Below are 15981 nucleotides of genomic sequence, written 5' to 3' on the forward strand. Positions count from 1 at the left end.
CCCAACCACCAAATATACTCCCCTCATCAAGTAGCAACTCAGGGAGGGTGGGGGGCTCAGAGGGGTGAGTCCCGCGAGGTGGGTGGGGAAGCCAAGTGCAAGCAAAGGAATCTGGGAGGGCGGCAGGGAGCCAGGCCCACCAGCTCTCCTCAAAATTCCGAGGGAGCCCGTGCCACCATCTTGGCATCCCAGGCAGGGGACTGGCTTGTGCAAAGGCCAGGAGGAGGTGGGTGGAAAGGGAGGCCGGGGACAGTGAAGCACATGTGATTACCAGCTGTGACCGATCAGGCACTCACCACACACCAAGTGCTCTGCTGGGCGTTTTACGCTTGTTACAAAGGAATTCTCGCTGTCCTAAGTACTACGATTCCCTGTTTACAGACAGGGAAACTGAGGTTTGGGCAAAGTCACACAGCTAGCAGATGGGGGAGTGGGTATTTGAATCCAGGCCGCTGCCCCTGGGAAGGCCCTAAAAGGCCACACCGGAGCCTCCATCTACAGACAGGGAAACTGAGCCCCACAGCAGATGCCATGGAGAAGAGGTGGGCTCAAGGCTGCACGGTTTGGATACTCCTCTTAATCGCTTTTCGGAAAACTCCCCAAAGGCAGGAACCGTCTCGTGACCTTTAATGCCTCACACAGAGTTTTGCAGACAATAGGAGCTCTGTAAATGTCTGTCACTCAGCTCTGAAGGACATCAAGGTTCAGAACCGCATAGCCCCTAAATACCCCAACTTTGAATTTGGAACCTCAAGTTCCAGTCTGGATTGTCACTGACTTGCTGTGTGACTTTCTGTAGGTCTCTTTCCCTCTCTGGGCTTTTTGGCTCCCCCAACACGAAAAGGGTGGGGTGGAATGATCTAGATGTCGTGACAACCAAAGCTCAGGAGCAGCTCTTAGAAGAGGAAATCGATGCCAAAGTCCTGTCCCTCAGTGATCTGTTTACACTTGCTTCCAGGGCTCATATAAAAACTTTTATGGATAACGAAACTCTGTTTACCCATCATCTACCAGGGCAGCTGCCTCGGTATACTCTTTGAACTGAGCACCAGAGGTTCTAGAGCCTTCCGGGTGCTTCCTGCCCAGATGGCACAGAGGGGGGGGGGGGGGGCAGCTGCCTCAACACAGCCCCACATCTATCCCTGCCCTTCCCTGGAGCAGAAGGCAATTACCAAGAAGAAAGAACAGACTTCTGGCCACTAACTGAGGTATTACAGATGTCAAATTATAGGTGTGCCTAGGGAAGGGCTGTTTCTAGAAATCAAGCTGGCGAGTGACGGGAATGTGGGCTGGCAGGTAATTTCTGGCTTTGGCAAAAAGCAAATATTTGGACGTGGAGCCTGATGACACAGGACCAGGAATTCAACAGACCATGAAAATATCTTCAAATGCTGGGAGTGTGACCCTGCCCGCTTCTCGTGTGACAGGTCACAGCTAGAATGACAACAAGGCACTGACTGTGTGCCGAGTGCCATGCAGGGCACGGGACAAGCATGTTGTGTCATAACACCTCTGTTGGTATATGCCACCTGCTCCATTTCGTAGCCAAAGGGGGAAAAAATGCTTTATCAGAGTAGAAAGACCTGCCCAAAATTACACCAGGAGTCAAAGTTAGGAAACCTAAAAGTTAGGAAATTCCAAGGCCCTACTAACATCTTGGCTTCTCCCAGAGTCTGTCAGCTAAGGCCACATGGTTATCTGGGGCCTGGCAGGGACCTCAAGTCACATCTCTTGGCTCCCACGTTGGGCTCTTACCATTCATATATCAGTGGTGCTCAACGGTGGGCGATTTTGTCCCCAAGGGACATTTGGTAAAATCTGGAAACATGAGGGGCGCCCGAGTGGCTCGGTTGGTTAAGCGTCTGACTTCAGCTCAGGTCGTGATCTCGTGGTTTGTGGTTTGAGCCCCACGTCAGGCTCTGTGCTGACAGCTCAGAGCCTGGAGCCTGCTTCCGATTCTGTGTCTCCCTCTCTCTCTGCCCCTCCCCTGCTCAGTGCTCTCTCTCTCTCTCCCTCTCTCAGAAATAAACATTAACAAAAATTTTTGTTTAATCTGGAAACACTATATACAGGCCAGGGGTGCTGCCCAACATCCCACGATTCACAAGACAGCCCCCACCACAGAGAATGATCCAGCCCCAAGAGTCGAGGTCGCTGTGATGTGAAACCCTGGTCTACATCATGGCACCTCTCACAAAAGGCACAACACGTCCTTCAATCCCTTGTCTTGATCGGGGGGGGACAAGAAATGAGGCATCCGCAGACCTGGGCTGGAGTCCAGGCTGTAAACTTGGGGACTCGGGGCAAGTACGTCCCACCTTCTCCCTAAGCCTCGGTTTTATCATCTGTAGAACAGGGGTAACAAAAAAATAACACCTACCTCACAGCGGGGAGGGGAGGCGCATGCCACAAGAGTATAAGACAGTGTGCCTTGTTCAGGGGATGGTACATGGGAAGTGCTCGAGAGGTGTTACTCCTTAAGCCTTAATTTCCCCACCTGTGAAATGGAACAACAGTCTATGCCTTGGAGTGACACTCAAGCTTTTTCCCTCCAACGCGGTTACACCGACGTCACGTTTTCCCAGATGGCCTCGCTCTAAGACACAAACGGCCTGCAGAAGCAGCAGCTGGAGAGAGCTGCTGGGCCAGCAGTGGACTTGGTGCGCACGAGAAACAAGCATTTTGGGTGAAGGCCGCTGAGAGTTGGCGGTCTGTTACCGCAGTATAACATGCCCTACCTACCCTGACAAATACATCAAGCTCAGGAGTGCAAAGCAGCTGATAGTTATTACACACCGCCTAGCTTCCAGGTGCTGTGCTAAGTGCCTCGCAAGGAAACTGAGGCTCACAGAAGTCAAGTCACCTGTCTGAGGTCCCATAGCTAGTTAGTGGCAAAGCCGGGATTCAAACTCAGATATGCCTGAAAGGAGAGCAAAGCTCTTAGCTGGATTGGCCTAATTCTGCCTGCATCCGTTTTTTTTTTTTTCCCCCTTAATCAGGAAAAGGCAGCCAAGGATAAGCAAATTTATGTTTAAAAACCAAAATAGGGGCACCTGGGTGGCTCAGTCAGTTAAGCATCTGACTCTTGGTTTCAGCTCAGGTCATGATCTCATGGTGTGTGGGTTCGAGCCTCATGTTTGGCTCTGTGTTGACAGTGTGGAGCATGCTTGAGATCCTCTCTCTCTCTCTCTCTCTCTCTCTCTCTCTCTCTCTGCCCCTCCCCAACTTGTGCAACACTCTCTTTTTCAAAATAAATAAATAAACTTTCTAAAAAACTGAACAACTTGTTCACAGACTTTGAAATGTTTAACTTCTAGTAATAATAGATGTTTTAGGTTCCTCCCTTTCATGGACCAGGGCAGTCTGGAGTGCTCCCCTGGCCTAGACACTGATGCTGGAAAAAAGCCAGTCTTGCATACTATGCTCCCAAATCGGAGCACAGAGCTCGCTGCTGTGCATGGCTCAGCCTTTGTGATGAATGTTTGATGAGTTAAATGTGGGTGAGGACCACTTAGCATCCAAGAAATGGATTCCGTCCCCCGCCAGGAGATTCGCGCCAACTCCTAAAAGGGTGTGCTGCTCATGAGCCCCTGGGACCCTCAACCCAGCCCGGCTGAGCAGCCTCCTTTACGAGCAAGAGCCTATGAGGCGAGAAAAGCATCCACTGGGAACACAGAAAGCTACCAAATTACAGGCCTTGGGCAGGTCGCTTGAGTTCGGCCCACTCCAATTTACTCCTCTGTGCGAAGAAGTATTAAGTAATACTCCCTGGCCATTCTCAGACCATCGGTTGTGGTGGGTATAAAAGAGAAGAAGCCAGTATTCGTTATCTACTTACTGCTACGTAACAAACAGCCCCAAGACGTACTGGCCCGGGTCAACCAACACGTGGTATCTCTTACGGTTTCTGCACATCAGGGATCTAGGAGGGGCTTAGCTGAATAGTTCCGGTTCAGGGTGTCTTGTGAGCTGCTGACCAGAGGCACAGCCTCACCCGCAGGCTGAAGGATCCACTTCCAAGCTCGCCCACGTGGCTGATGGCACGTTTCACCTCCTCGCTGGCAGCTGACTGGAGGCTTCTGTCCTTGGCCACGCGGGCCTCTCCGCGGGGCTGCCCCAGCATCCTCCAGGCTTGGCAGCTGGCTTCCCCCAGAGCGAATGTTCCAAAAAGGGAAAGAGTGACCAGGAGGGGAGCTGCAGCGTCTTTGTAACTTAGTGACGCTGTCACTTTGGTGGTATTCTACCGGTCACGCGCACCGCCCTGGTTCTGCGGGGGAGGCGGCCTCACAATGGTGAACGTCAGAGGGCCGCCCGTGTGTGTTTGTGCCCTGCCTGCAAGGCAAGTGACTAGCACTAATCAAATTACAACGGTGACGTTCACAGCAGCCATCTCCCGAGTTCCCCCCGTGTGCCCGGCGGGCGCTGTGCGGCGATCTGTGTGTGTTACCTCCATACGATCTCCACCACAGCCATGGGGTGAGGTAGTACCATCGTCCCATTTTACAGAAGAGGAGGCATAAAGAGGCTAAGTAGCCTCCCCAAAGTCATGTCGCGACGGACAGGCAGAACCGGGACTCCACCCCACAGCCCTGGGCCCCACAGCTCGCTCTCATCACCGACAGCGGTGTGCTGGAGCTGGCCTGCCCTGCTGCCCAGAGACAACTGCGAAATTGTCAGGAGTCAGTTGCGAGCCACTGGTTCAACACGGCCACTAAGCTGAAGGAACATGCCATGAAACCAACCGCGTCAAAAGCACGGGTAACAAACGGTCAGATCTTATCAATGGCCCTCACTACTTCCCACCTTTTAGTATTAAGCACGGTCCTGGGGTCACTGCCGCATACTGACTCTTCACGGTGTAAGTCGTACGTAACGATGATGCACCGAGTTTCTTTTCCCAGTTCCGTGTGCAGGGACGGAGAGCCCGTAGCTTGCGCTTGGCCCTGGTGGGAGTATTTCCACCACGGGAATAGGCAGATGCTACAAATCCAGGCTTCCCCCCCTCACCCCCCAAAGACCCAGTTGTAAGGCATCTACCAGTAAACCACTGTAACTCACTCAGTACGTCATTTCCTCTCATAGGGAACTATCTTGATGACTCCTTGCTGAAGACCCCATTCTTCATGAAACCCCCAAATATAACACTCCCTGTGACACGTATCAATCCAGAGTTCCTTCCTGAAATGTTTGACTTCCTGATGAGGAAGCTAGAGGCACTTGTCTGAACAAAACATGTGAGATTCAAAAACGCTAAGACAGAAAAAGTAAGAGTAACAGAGGGGCCCTCGGGTCACAGAGATAGAAAGGGAGTGGGTGGGTGTGTTTAAACCTCAGGGATGGCTTGAAGTCACGACAACAGAGGGCAAAACCGATCCACATCTGCAGTCACTCCTGATAGCCAAGAATGGGAAATGACCCACATGTCCAGCCAGGGCACTTAATAAATCATACAGCATGCTGCATGGCCATGGACACGTTTTTTTTTTTTTTCTTCCCTAAAGATACATACAACTGCTACATCTTTAGAGCACCTGAGTGGTTCAGATGGCTGAGCGTCCAACTCTTGATTTCGGCTCAGATCATGATCTCCCAGTTCGTGGGATCGAGCCCTGCATCAGGCTCTGCGGTGACGGTGCGGAGCCTGCTTGGGATTCTCTCTCTCCCTCTCTCTGCCCCTCCCCCTCTCACGCATGCACGTGCTCTCTCTCTGTCTCTCAAAATATATAAATAAACATTAAAAAAAACAAACAAACCCTGCTGCATTCTTGAAAGGTTAGAAAGACACAGAGGATTGGCAGTTTGGTTTGAGAGAGGGAAGAAAAAAGACAGGAAGGAAAGGCATCTGAATGCCAAGAGCGGTTCTTGTTGATGTTAGAATCATGGGTTGATTTTGTTTCTGTTCAGTTTTTCTAGACTTTCCAAATATGAGACCAGCACACCTCACTTTCTTAGTTGGGGGGAGGGGAGCAGGGATCAACATTATTTCACACAAGCAGAGCCCTGTGGAGCCGCCAAGCCCTTTATCCTGCCCTGCGTGTCTCTCCAGGTCTCTCCCAGAGGCCCCGGTTTTGGCCCCAGCCTTTGGCCCCGCTGGATCCATGAAGGGGCCATTGTTCTCAGGGTGACATCATTCCGTTGCCTGGAGGGTGAAAAGGAGCCCTGAGAGGGTGCGGCCAGCCACTTCACGCTGGCTTCTGGGGCTGCAGTTAAGTCTAACACACCAGCCCCACGCCCTAAGGGGCAGCCTGAGAGCAGGGCACCTGATGGGGCACTGGACGTGCCCTGGCAGGCAGCACTGGCACTGGCCTCATGAGATGGACCAAGGGGTCATGGCAGCTGGACCCTACTCCCCTACATGCCAGTCTCAGGAGAAGCATAAAACCCCAGAAGCCTGGGGCGCCTGGGTGGCTCAGTCGGTTGAGTGCCCGACTTCGGCTCAGGCCACGATCTCGCCGTTGGTGGGTTTGAGCCCGGCGTTGGGCTTGCTGCGGTCAGCACAGAGCCGGCTTTGGATCATGTTCTGTCCCCCCGCCTCTCTCTCTGTCCCTCCCCCGCTTGCACTCTCTCTCTTAAATAAAAAACAAAAACAAACCAACAAAACCCCCCAAAAACCTGTACCTGGCACACAGTAGGTGCTCAATAAATGGTGGCTAGAGGTGAAGAGAGCGGAAGAGTACTCCAGGCAGGGGGAGCCATGAGGGCACATGCCCTGGGTCCTGGGAAGAACCCCAGACCTCCCTGGGCTGGACTCCTGGTGTCCACTTCTAGAAGGTGTGTAGCAGGCCTCAGTTTAGCCATATGTGATACGGAGATCACACAAAGGGAGACGGTGCCACCAAGGGAACACAAAAATGAAGGAGAGGGGATTTCGGGAAGGCAGACTCAGCATAAGCTCCTACACCAAGGTGAACCGGACCAGCTGAAGACCCCGGGCCTCCCAGGCTTTACCTTCTTTTTTTTTTTTTATGTTTACTTATTTCGAGACAGAGAGATAGCCTGAGTGGGGGTGGGGTAGAGAGGGAGAAAGAGAGAGAATCCCAGGCAGGCTCTGTGCTGTCAGTGCAGAGCCAGATGCAGGGCTCAATCTCACAACCACGAGATCATGATCGGAACCGAAATCAAGAGTCGGACGCTTCACGGGCTGAGACGCCCCTCCCCCCGCCCAGGCGCCCCTCACAGACTTTACCTTCTAGTGGAGGACACAGAACAAGCGAGTAAGAGGAAAAGAAGCACAAGTGGCATCAGCAGATCCCAGATCCCACAGGGCCCTGAAGGCCACGGTAAGAAGCTGGGGCTTTCTAAGTCCAGGGCAAGGCAGGGGGATGATCTGACCACTTGGGTTGCTGGATGGAAAATGGACTGGAGGGGAAAGGGCCGGAATGTGGAGGGGGTAGTAGGTTGAATAATGGCCCCCAAAAGGATACGTCCACATCCCAACCCTGGCACCTGTGAATGTGACTTTACTTGGAAAAACGGTCCTTGAAGGTGTAATTAAGGATCTCGAGATCACGCTAGATTATCTGGTGGGTCCTAAATCCAATGATAAGTGTCCTTATAAGAGACAAAGGACAAGGCCACATGAAGACAGAGGCAGCCTCAGAGGCCAAGGAAGACCTGGAGAAGCTGCAAGAGAGGGGAGGGGTCCTCCTCTGAGGCTAGGCGGGAGGTGTGGCTCCTCTGAGGCTAGGCGGGAGGTGTGGCCTGCCCACCGCTGGACTGGGGACTTCTGGCCTCTGGGACTTCAAGAGAAAATCTCCCTTGTTTTCAGCCACCAGGTGTGTGGCCATTTATTACAACAGCCTTAAGAAACTAATACGAACGAGGCATGTATGAAATTGGGGCTTCTGAAGATGACAGCCACCAACAGCTCTTTCCTTTCAAAATCCCTGCCACTTGCTAAAAAAGTGTGTGTGTGTGTGTGCGTGTGTGCGTGTGTGCGTGTGTGGAGTGGGGAGACGCTGGGCTCTGCTGAATATTTTAAGCATCCATTTCACTCCATAATTGATGCAGAACTAAATACTCCCACTCAGCCTCCGGCTGGAGGGCTCAACACACAGCACCAGTGCTCAAACAGTGGATCCCCAGGGCAGGGCCGTGGGCCCCGTGAGGCAGACCCATGCCGGGAGTGCTGGAGTCCCAGCCTCACCCACCCATTCCAGCTGTGTGACCCCAGGCCTGTGACCTGACCTCTCTGTGCTTCAGATTTCCCATCCATGAAATATGGGACTATTCCCTCCTCCCCCAGTTTCCCTGGGGGTGGTTGTGCAGATTCAACGACCCCCCGTTTCTGGCAAGTAGCAGGTGCTCGATGGATGTCAGATCCCTGTCCTTTTCCCCTCCCCGACTCTGGTGACTGGGGATACACTCAGGCTGCACTGACAGTCCCCCCAAACCAAATTATATACAGCCAGGTTCTCAACCAGGGAAGGGAATGCCATTTTGCCCACAGGGGACACTTGGCAATGTCTGGAGACATTTTTGGTTGTCGTGACTGAGAGGGTGCTAGTGACATCTCATGGCGGGGAGGCCAGGGATGATCCTACAATTCACGGGACAGCTCCCTCCCCACAAGCGAAGGAATTACCTGGCCCAAGACATCAATGGTGGTGAGATGGAGAAGCTCTGATACACGGCAGCAGTTTGATGTTAGACACAGGTCTTTGATATCCCAAGATAGTTCCCTCTTTTCCAGCACATCTATCATACAGTCATGTGCCCCCTTGGAAAGCACCTTTAGGGAGGCAGCAGTTGTGTGTGTCTGTTCTCAGCCACCTCCCCGGTGCCCGCACCCTGGGGTGTGCCCAGTAAACCACAGGTGGACTGAACACGTGAGTGAATGAATGAAGATACACACATGATATATACCTCATGCTGAGTGCAGAGCCTGGCACACGGCAAATGCCCGTGGAACGCCAGCCAGATTCTTATTCTTTCCTAAAGCAACCAGTCTGGCCATCTGGGCGGGTGGGACTTACCCCACAGAGTCCAAACACCACCCCTGAGCCCCCAGAGTGACACGAGATGCACACTTGTTAGGCACTTCCCATATCCCAGGCGCTTAACAGACGCCAGGGTTGTGCTGGTTCTTACTTAACTGTCTCCTGCTGGACCACCTACCAGATGAGTCCCAGGCGAATCCCCATTTTACAGATGAGGATGCTGAGGCTAAAGGAGGTGATTTAACTTGCCCAAGATCACTGGGCCAGCTCGTGCAAGACCTGAGACTCGATCTCAAGTCTGTCCCGTTCCAAAGCCCTCTGTGTAGTAGCCTATGACCTTGGAGACCCCCTGCTTCCCGCTTTTCTTTCAGCTTCAGCCTCTGTGGCACTGCCATTGTTCCTGGGTTCTGGAACTTTCTGTCTGGCCTCTACTTGGAGTCCATCTCGTCTGCTGGGCTTCGTTCTCAGGCTCACACTGGGCTGCAGCACAAACGTGCCTCTTCCTGCCTTTGTCGCTCGGAGACAATGCGTTTGTTTTTCCCTCTTTCCCCCTTTTATTCCTTGGACACAGAGGCAAGCCATTAGCAAATTATTTCAAGGCTGGCTTTAGAAAACATTTCGGGGCACGCCTTTGAGGGTTACTTTAGGCCTGTGATAGATTCTTCCAGAGTGCTCTGAGTAAATTCGAGCCCGAGGCAGGACTTGGAACTGAACAGACTTTTTAGATAAGTCACGTACAAGTTCAAGTGGCGAAGACCAAAATCCCGCTCCCCTCCCCACCCCAGCACGGATACGGCCCTTGTCCCTAAACTCTTAAGTCATCGTCTGTGTGGCTTTAAAACGTTTCCTCCTATAAAACAAATATTTAAGTGAGGTCCCGGAGTAAAAGGGGCGTGTGTGGATTTTCCAGTTCACCGGGAATCTTTGAAGGGATGGCCGGAGAGAAAAGGTCTGGTTGTCGCAATGGCAACAGCGGAATCTGAAGGCACACACGCCACACGCCAGGCATGGCCGCACGCGTCCCACATTTATAGGCACGTCCACGCCCGCAAACGGTAATAATGGGGAATGGAAACATGAAGTGATGATAATCCCCATTTCACAGACGAGAAAGCTAAGGCACAGAGAAGGGAAGAGTCCAGCTGGGAAGTGGCAGAGCCGGGATTCAAATCCCGCCCTCTGTGACCGCCTGAGCCCCCATCTCAGCTCTGCCCTCACCCTGCCGAGTCAGAACACCCTGAGATCACTGCGTCCGACAGGGAGAAGGCAATTTACAAGCGCGTGGACACCCTCTGCTCCCAGCACGGTGCCGGGCACTCGTCTGAACCTCCACACAATGCCGTGGTTCACCCCATTTGACAGGGGAGGAAACTGAGGCCTGGTAAAGGATCAACCAGGACGTGGCCGAGTCTGATTCAAGCTCTCAACCCCGGTGCGGCTGGTGCTCACCACTCGATAGATGCCAGATGCTAAATGGGCAGGAACCCAGAGCCCGGAGTTATTTAGCACGCATTTACACCGCTTGCAGGCACCGTGACGCAACAGTGAGCAGAGGAGGCAGAGCCTGACTTCATTCATTCCTTCAGCAGGCTGGGGGGTGGGGAGGCCACAGAGTGGTGCTGACACGTTCGTTACCCAGGCCTGGGGGATTCAACCCCCAGGGTCATACGACTCCTAGGGCGGGAGAGCTGAATGTATGACCAAACCCCGTGCCCTTAACTGCATTGCCACAGAGGGGAACAAGAGAGAGGCAGAGACAGGCAGAGAGAGACGGAGAGAGGCCAGAGATATGCACATACAGACAGAGACAGAGAGACAGAAAGAATGAATAAGAGGCCTTTCCCCCCTGGCCCAAGGAACCCCTTCCAGTGGGTGGCTGGGAGGAAATGTCCCAAATTCAGGCCCCACTGATCCCAGAGCTACAAAGCAGCACAGACCCACAAGAGAACATGTCATATTAACGGGACCCGTGTGTTTCCATCTGACTGCTCCGGTAGCTGTGTGACCCTGGGAGAGTCACCACACCTCTCTGGGGGATGCTGAGTCCCTGCACCTGTCAGGACAGCTGTGAGCTTCCAGTGACCTCGAGTGTGCAGAGGGCCAGCCCAGAGCCTGGTGTGCCCCCCGTGGCACCATCCCCCAATGCTGGGGCAACGTGCCATCTGCATGTACCATGCCAAGCCCAGAGAAGCAGCCGGCCCAGCCCTTCACCCGCCCTCAGGCCCCTCTGAGCTGAGCGGACACGGTCAGGTGGCAGAAGGCTCCCTCGTGAAAACACAAAGCCCTCTCTTTGAGTTCAGTCAGTCAGGTGGGCGTCCCTGAAGTGATCAGGAAGGCCCGGAGGAAAAAAAGGAGGGGCTTAGCTAGAGAGAGCCTGGAGTGGAGGGGGTGGCTTCGGAGCCCGACATCCTGGCCCTGGCTTCGCCGCTCACTCACTGTGCTACCCCGGGAGAGTGCCTTTCCCTCTCTGGGCCCCGGTCCCGCCTCTCTCGGTCATCACTGAGTTCCCTGAGATCGATTCGGCACCATCCTCTAGCATTACCTCTAATGTAATCATTGGAAGTCATTCCACCCTGGTCTCCTAAATCCCACCGAGCTTGCCTGAGTGAGAGACGACAGAGCCCCAGGACCCACAGTGCGCCCCAGGCTCACGGGCCAGCAGGTGCACTTGCCCACCACCTCGGGTCTCCCTGGACAGTCAGAGACGACTTCACGATTCTGCTTGGATGGCAACATAACCGAAGCCACAAACCCAACCTGCACGTGACACGGACACTCGGCCATGCTGGGAGGCCCAGAGGAGTTGAAGCAGGTGCTAACTAATCCCCCCTAAAAGTAGGGGGGCTCCAGCATTCGTGTCTGGGACCAGAGTGTCGGCACTTACAGATAAATCAACTGGCACAGCAGGTCCGACTCACGTGCCGGCCCCGTCCTCATTTTTCCCCGGTTGGGGACACATTTCCTGACCGCTTCGGGAGACAGAGTGACTCCACCGTCAGGGGAATCAGCACCACCGATGTCTCTCTCCCAGGCACGGGGTACAGGAAGCGGCCGGGCTTGATTGACAATGATTCTGGAAGAGGCAACTTCCCTGGTTGGATCTAGGGGGACCCCCCCCTCCCCTACTACGGGGGAGCACGGGAGGGGAGGAGTTTTTACTGTTGCTTTAATATTTTACAAAAAAAAAAAAAAAAAAAAAAACCACAACGTAATAAGCTTACAAGGTCTGGTGGCTCGGAGTCCGTCTGCCTTTTCCTCAGGGAAGAAAATCTCTGTTGGCTGCGGGCGGAGAGACGCCGGAAAGATTCCCGACTCCGGGAGGCCAGGTGTCGGAAGGAGGAGGTGCGCTTGAAGGGGGTCCGGCTGGCGGGCTCTCCACTCGCCCGCTCGTGGCCCACCGTGGTGGTCACTAAGTTGAGGGCTTCCTGGAAGGACCTCCTCACAGTGCCCATCCACTGGGTCATGTGGGTTTGGGCCACCGTAAGTTTGTCTCCCAGGTAATCCATGGGGCCGGAGGAGGGGAGGAAGGAGGTGAGTGAGGGAGAAAGCGATTTGCAATGCCAGTGTCCTCTCCCTCTTTCTACTTTCTGCTCCTGCAAGTTCTGGGCTCGCTTGGACAGAAAAGCTGGCAGCTCTCCTCAGCCAAACCAGGAGTAAATAACCATCGCTGAGCCAGCAGCCGGCGGCACCTGCGGGTCTCGCTGAGAATTCGGAGGCAGGTCAGGGTCAGGCTGGGAGTCTACCCACCCCAGTTGTAAAGTCAACACGCTGGGCGGTCCCAGCTTCAGCCCCGGCGGCACTCACGGACTGCATCGGCTGTGACCGGGAGCTTGGGGAAATCTAGCAGCACTCACTCCAGGGTGTGACGGTCCCCGCGAGGTGGGGGAGGAAGAGGCGGTGGCCCTGGGCACCCCAGTGCTCACTGTCCCTCGGGGAGGCGGCCCCTCCCGAGCGCACACTGGAAGGACCAGGTGGGCAGGCCACCTGCCACTGCCACTGCCCCCAGCCGGACCCTGCTCACCTGACCCATACCATTCAGGTTTTCTCGTCCTCTGGCCAGAGACTGACTCCAAACCTGCGGCCGGCAGGCAGCTAGCTCACTTCCGGAGCCAGCCTCCAGGGCCCCCGGGTCCCCTGGCTCTCTCCTGGCTCGGCAGCCCAGGATGACATCAGTCCCCGTCTTAGCGAGGGGCTTCGCTGCCCAGGAATGCAGGAGGGGCCTCGGGGAGGCGGCCGCCCAGGGAGCTGACGTCCGCCCCCATTTTTTTTCTCCCCCAAGTCCCAACTCGCTCACCGTCCCTCGGGGCTGACGGTGACTTCACGTGCCAACAGCCTACCCGCCCTGTGCCCTCACTGCAGGCTGCACGTGTGTGCGTCCGGGCGCGTGGCTGTTGGAGATCTGGCAGCCCCGGGAAGGTTGGGACAGTTGGGAAACTGCCTCTGGGGTGACAGGCAGCATCTCGGGACCTCCTCAGCTCTCGGCTGTCGGTCTGTCTCCCTCTGGTGGCCTGTTTCTCAGTCAGGTTCTTCTGCTCCCTCCCCGCGTCTCAAGTTCCACTTGTTTGTCCCCAAGCTCGGCTCTGTGTTTGTCTCTCTCTCTCTCCTCTCCAGCCTTCTCTCGCTTCCTCCCTCCCTCCCTGGAAAGCAACACCCAGCCAGGTGAAACAGCCCCAAGGTCCCCCAAGGAAGGAACTGGGCTGGGCTGTATTTCAGTGCAGGCGGGGTTGCCATGGCAACCCCGGGGTACAGCATCTGCCCCATCCTGGGCGGGAGGTTCTGCACCGGGAGCAATGGGAATGATTCATGGTTTACACTGGGTCACATGAGTGCCTGGGTTTTAACCCTTGCGGAGCTGGAGTAGTCAGTGGGGGATGCAGACAAGACGGAGACTGGAGGGGGTGTTTGTCAGGAAAGGACCTGCTACAGCTGGGATGGAGAACAGGGGAGGCACACTTGTTGAAGGAGCTTTCTCCCTCCGGAGGGGACCCATGCCCCCCTTCTGCAGGTGAGCAGATGCAGGCTCAGGGACGTAGATTCACCTGCCCAAAGTCACACAGCAAAGATACCACCAGGGCATGGACGGAGGCTGTTCCGACCCCCCTGTTTTTGCTGGGTGTGACGGGGCACCTAGCCCAGAGTTGGAGTTCAATAAATATTTATTGTTCGAACGCCGAGTCCAAGACTGATACCTTGATAGGTCTGACTGCCTCCCAAACGCCTTCCCCCACCCACGTTACCTCAGTTTTGAATAAATATTTGCTAGATGCTGATGAAAGGGCCTCACTTGAGAAGGTTTTTTTATGAAAGCATTTCTGATGATACAGCTGACACACATCTCTTTCTACCCTGGATTCCCAGTCCTTATGGCTGTTCATTTGTTCATTCATTCGTGCATTCATTCAGTCGCTTATGCACTCCAACATTCAGAGAGTACTTGCTCAGGGCCAGGCACTGGGTACAGAAACTAAGTATGGCCCCTGCCACTGAGGACTAAGCAGGCAACGATGACGGTGGCTAATATTTACCGAGAGCAAAACCGAGCTCCCAATGCCATTCTAAGTGTTCACAGGAATTACCTCATGCACCCATTTGACAGAGGAGGAGACTGAGGCCCAGAAAGGCAAAGTTCATCTGCTAAGGTTGTTCAGTGTGGTAGGAGCTCAAAGATGGCCCCCAATGCTCCTGGCCCCTGTCATTCACACCCTGGCGTGATCCCCTCCCACAACGAATCAGAGTTGGTCTCCGAGCCCAAGAACATAAGGCAGGAATGACAGGGCGTGACTTCCAAAGCCAAGGCAGAAACAGTAGCAGTTTCCTCTCTTAGATGGTGCTGGGGGAAGCCAGCTACCATGCTGTGAGGCTGCCCAAGCAGGCCGACGGGGAGACCCCTGTGGAGGGAATCCGAGGCCCCCAGTCTACAGCCAGCACCAACTTGCCAGCCACACGAGAGAACCACTTCGGAAGTAGATTCCACATCCCCAGTCAAACCCTCAGATGACCGCTGCCCTTGACTTCAACCTCATGAGAGTCCCTGAGCCAGAGACCCCCATCCCAACTGCTCCCACATTCCTGACCCACAGAAATCACACGAGAGGCAGGACGGCATCTGGCTCATCGGGAAACCAAGGGCTGACGCAGAATGAGGGGGGAAAAGAAGGGCTGATGAGGGGTTCTTGGAGCAGCTTGCGGGTCCCGTATGTTAGGAAGCATTACCCCATCCTGGTAGATGAGGAAACGTGCATGGGGCACCGATTCCACCTCCATACGTGTGTCTAAGCCCTGCCCACCACCCCCTCCATCCTCCAGGGTCCCAGGGCTTCTGGTCTCAAAGTTTGCCTGTTTCCTCACATGGAGTGACCATGGTCAGCCTCCTGCAGCGGGCAGACCACTTCACAGCCCTGCTCCCTCATTCAGCAAGCTAGGAACTGCCAGGGAGGGGGCAGACATAGGGAACAGCTGAGTCCTTCCCACCTGGGTCCTGCAAAGCGACACCAGAAATACCTAAAGCGCTGAAAAAGGACACAGCTTTTTAACAGACCATCTGGACACAGAGCGGGGAAATCTGGGAACCTTTGGGAGGGAAAAAAGTTCAATCAAAGCAGTACATAAATCACCTTAAAATGATAATACCCAGTGTTGGCCAGGCTGTGAGGAAAGAGACACTCTTACCCACAGCAGATAGAAAAGGAAATCAGTATATAATTCCAAAGGGAATTTAACATCCAAGATCAAAAGTATTAAAAACAATGGCCTGGGGCGCCTGCATGGCTCAGTCGGCTGAGCCTCCGACTTCGGCTCAGGTCAGGATCTCACGGTTCAAGAGTTCGAGCCCCACGTCAGGCTGTGTGCTGACCGCTAAGAGCCTGGAGCCCGTTTCGGACTCGGCGTCTCCCTTTCTCTCTGCCCCTCCCCCGCTCACACTCTGTCTCCCTCTCTCTCTCTCTCTCTCCCTCTCTCTCAAAAATAAATAAACACTAAAAAATAAAAAACCCAAAAAACAATAGCTGCCAGCTAGTGACCTACATGCAAAAGCATACTGATG

General features: G+C 54.4%; 1 protein-coding gene across 5 annotated transcripts in view; it reads right to left on the bottom strand.

The window, feature by feature from the left end:
* KIAA1671 (KIAA1671 ortholog) overlaps nt 1-15981 on the bottom strand; it is a 202077-nt gene that overhangs the window by 60273 nt on the left and 125823 nt on the right. The window contains exon 1 of one of the 5 annotated variants that reach the window (XM_053206232.1): nt 12161-13565. The exons of the other annotated variants lie outside the window; for them this stretch is intronic. Coding sequence (XP_053062207.1) covers nt 12161-12445 — 285 coding nt within the window. The 5' untranslated portion in view covers nt 12446-13565. Of the gene's footprint in view, nt 1-12160; nt 13566-15981 lie in introns of those variants that run through there. 5 annotated transcript variants of the gene reach the window in all.

Source organism: Acinonyx jubatus, chromosome D3 (assembly GCF_027475565.1).
Source record: "Acinonyx jubatus isolate Ajub_Pintada_27869175 chromosome D3, VMU_Ajub_asm_v1.0, whole genome shotgun sequence".
Lineage (NCBI taxonomy): Eukaryota > Metazoa > Chordata > Mammalia > Carnivora > Felidae > Acinonyx > Acinonyx jubatus.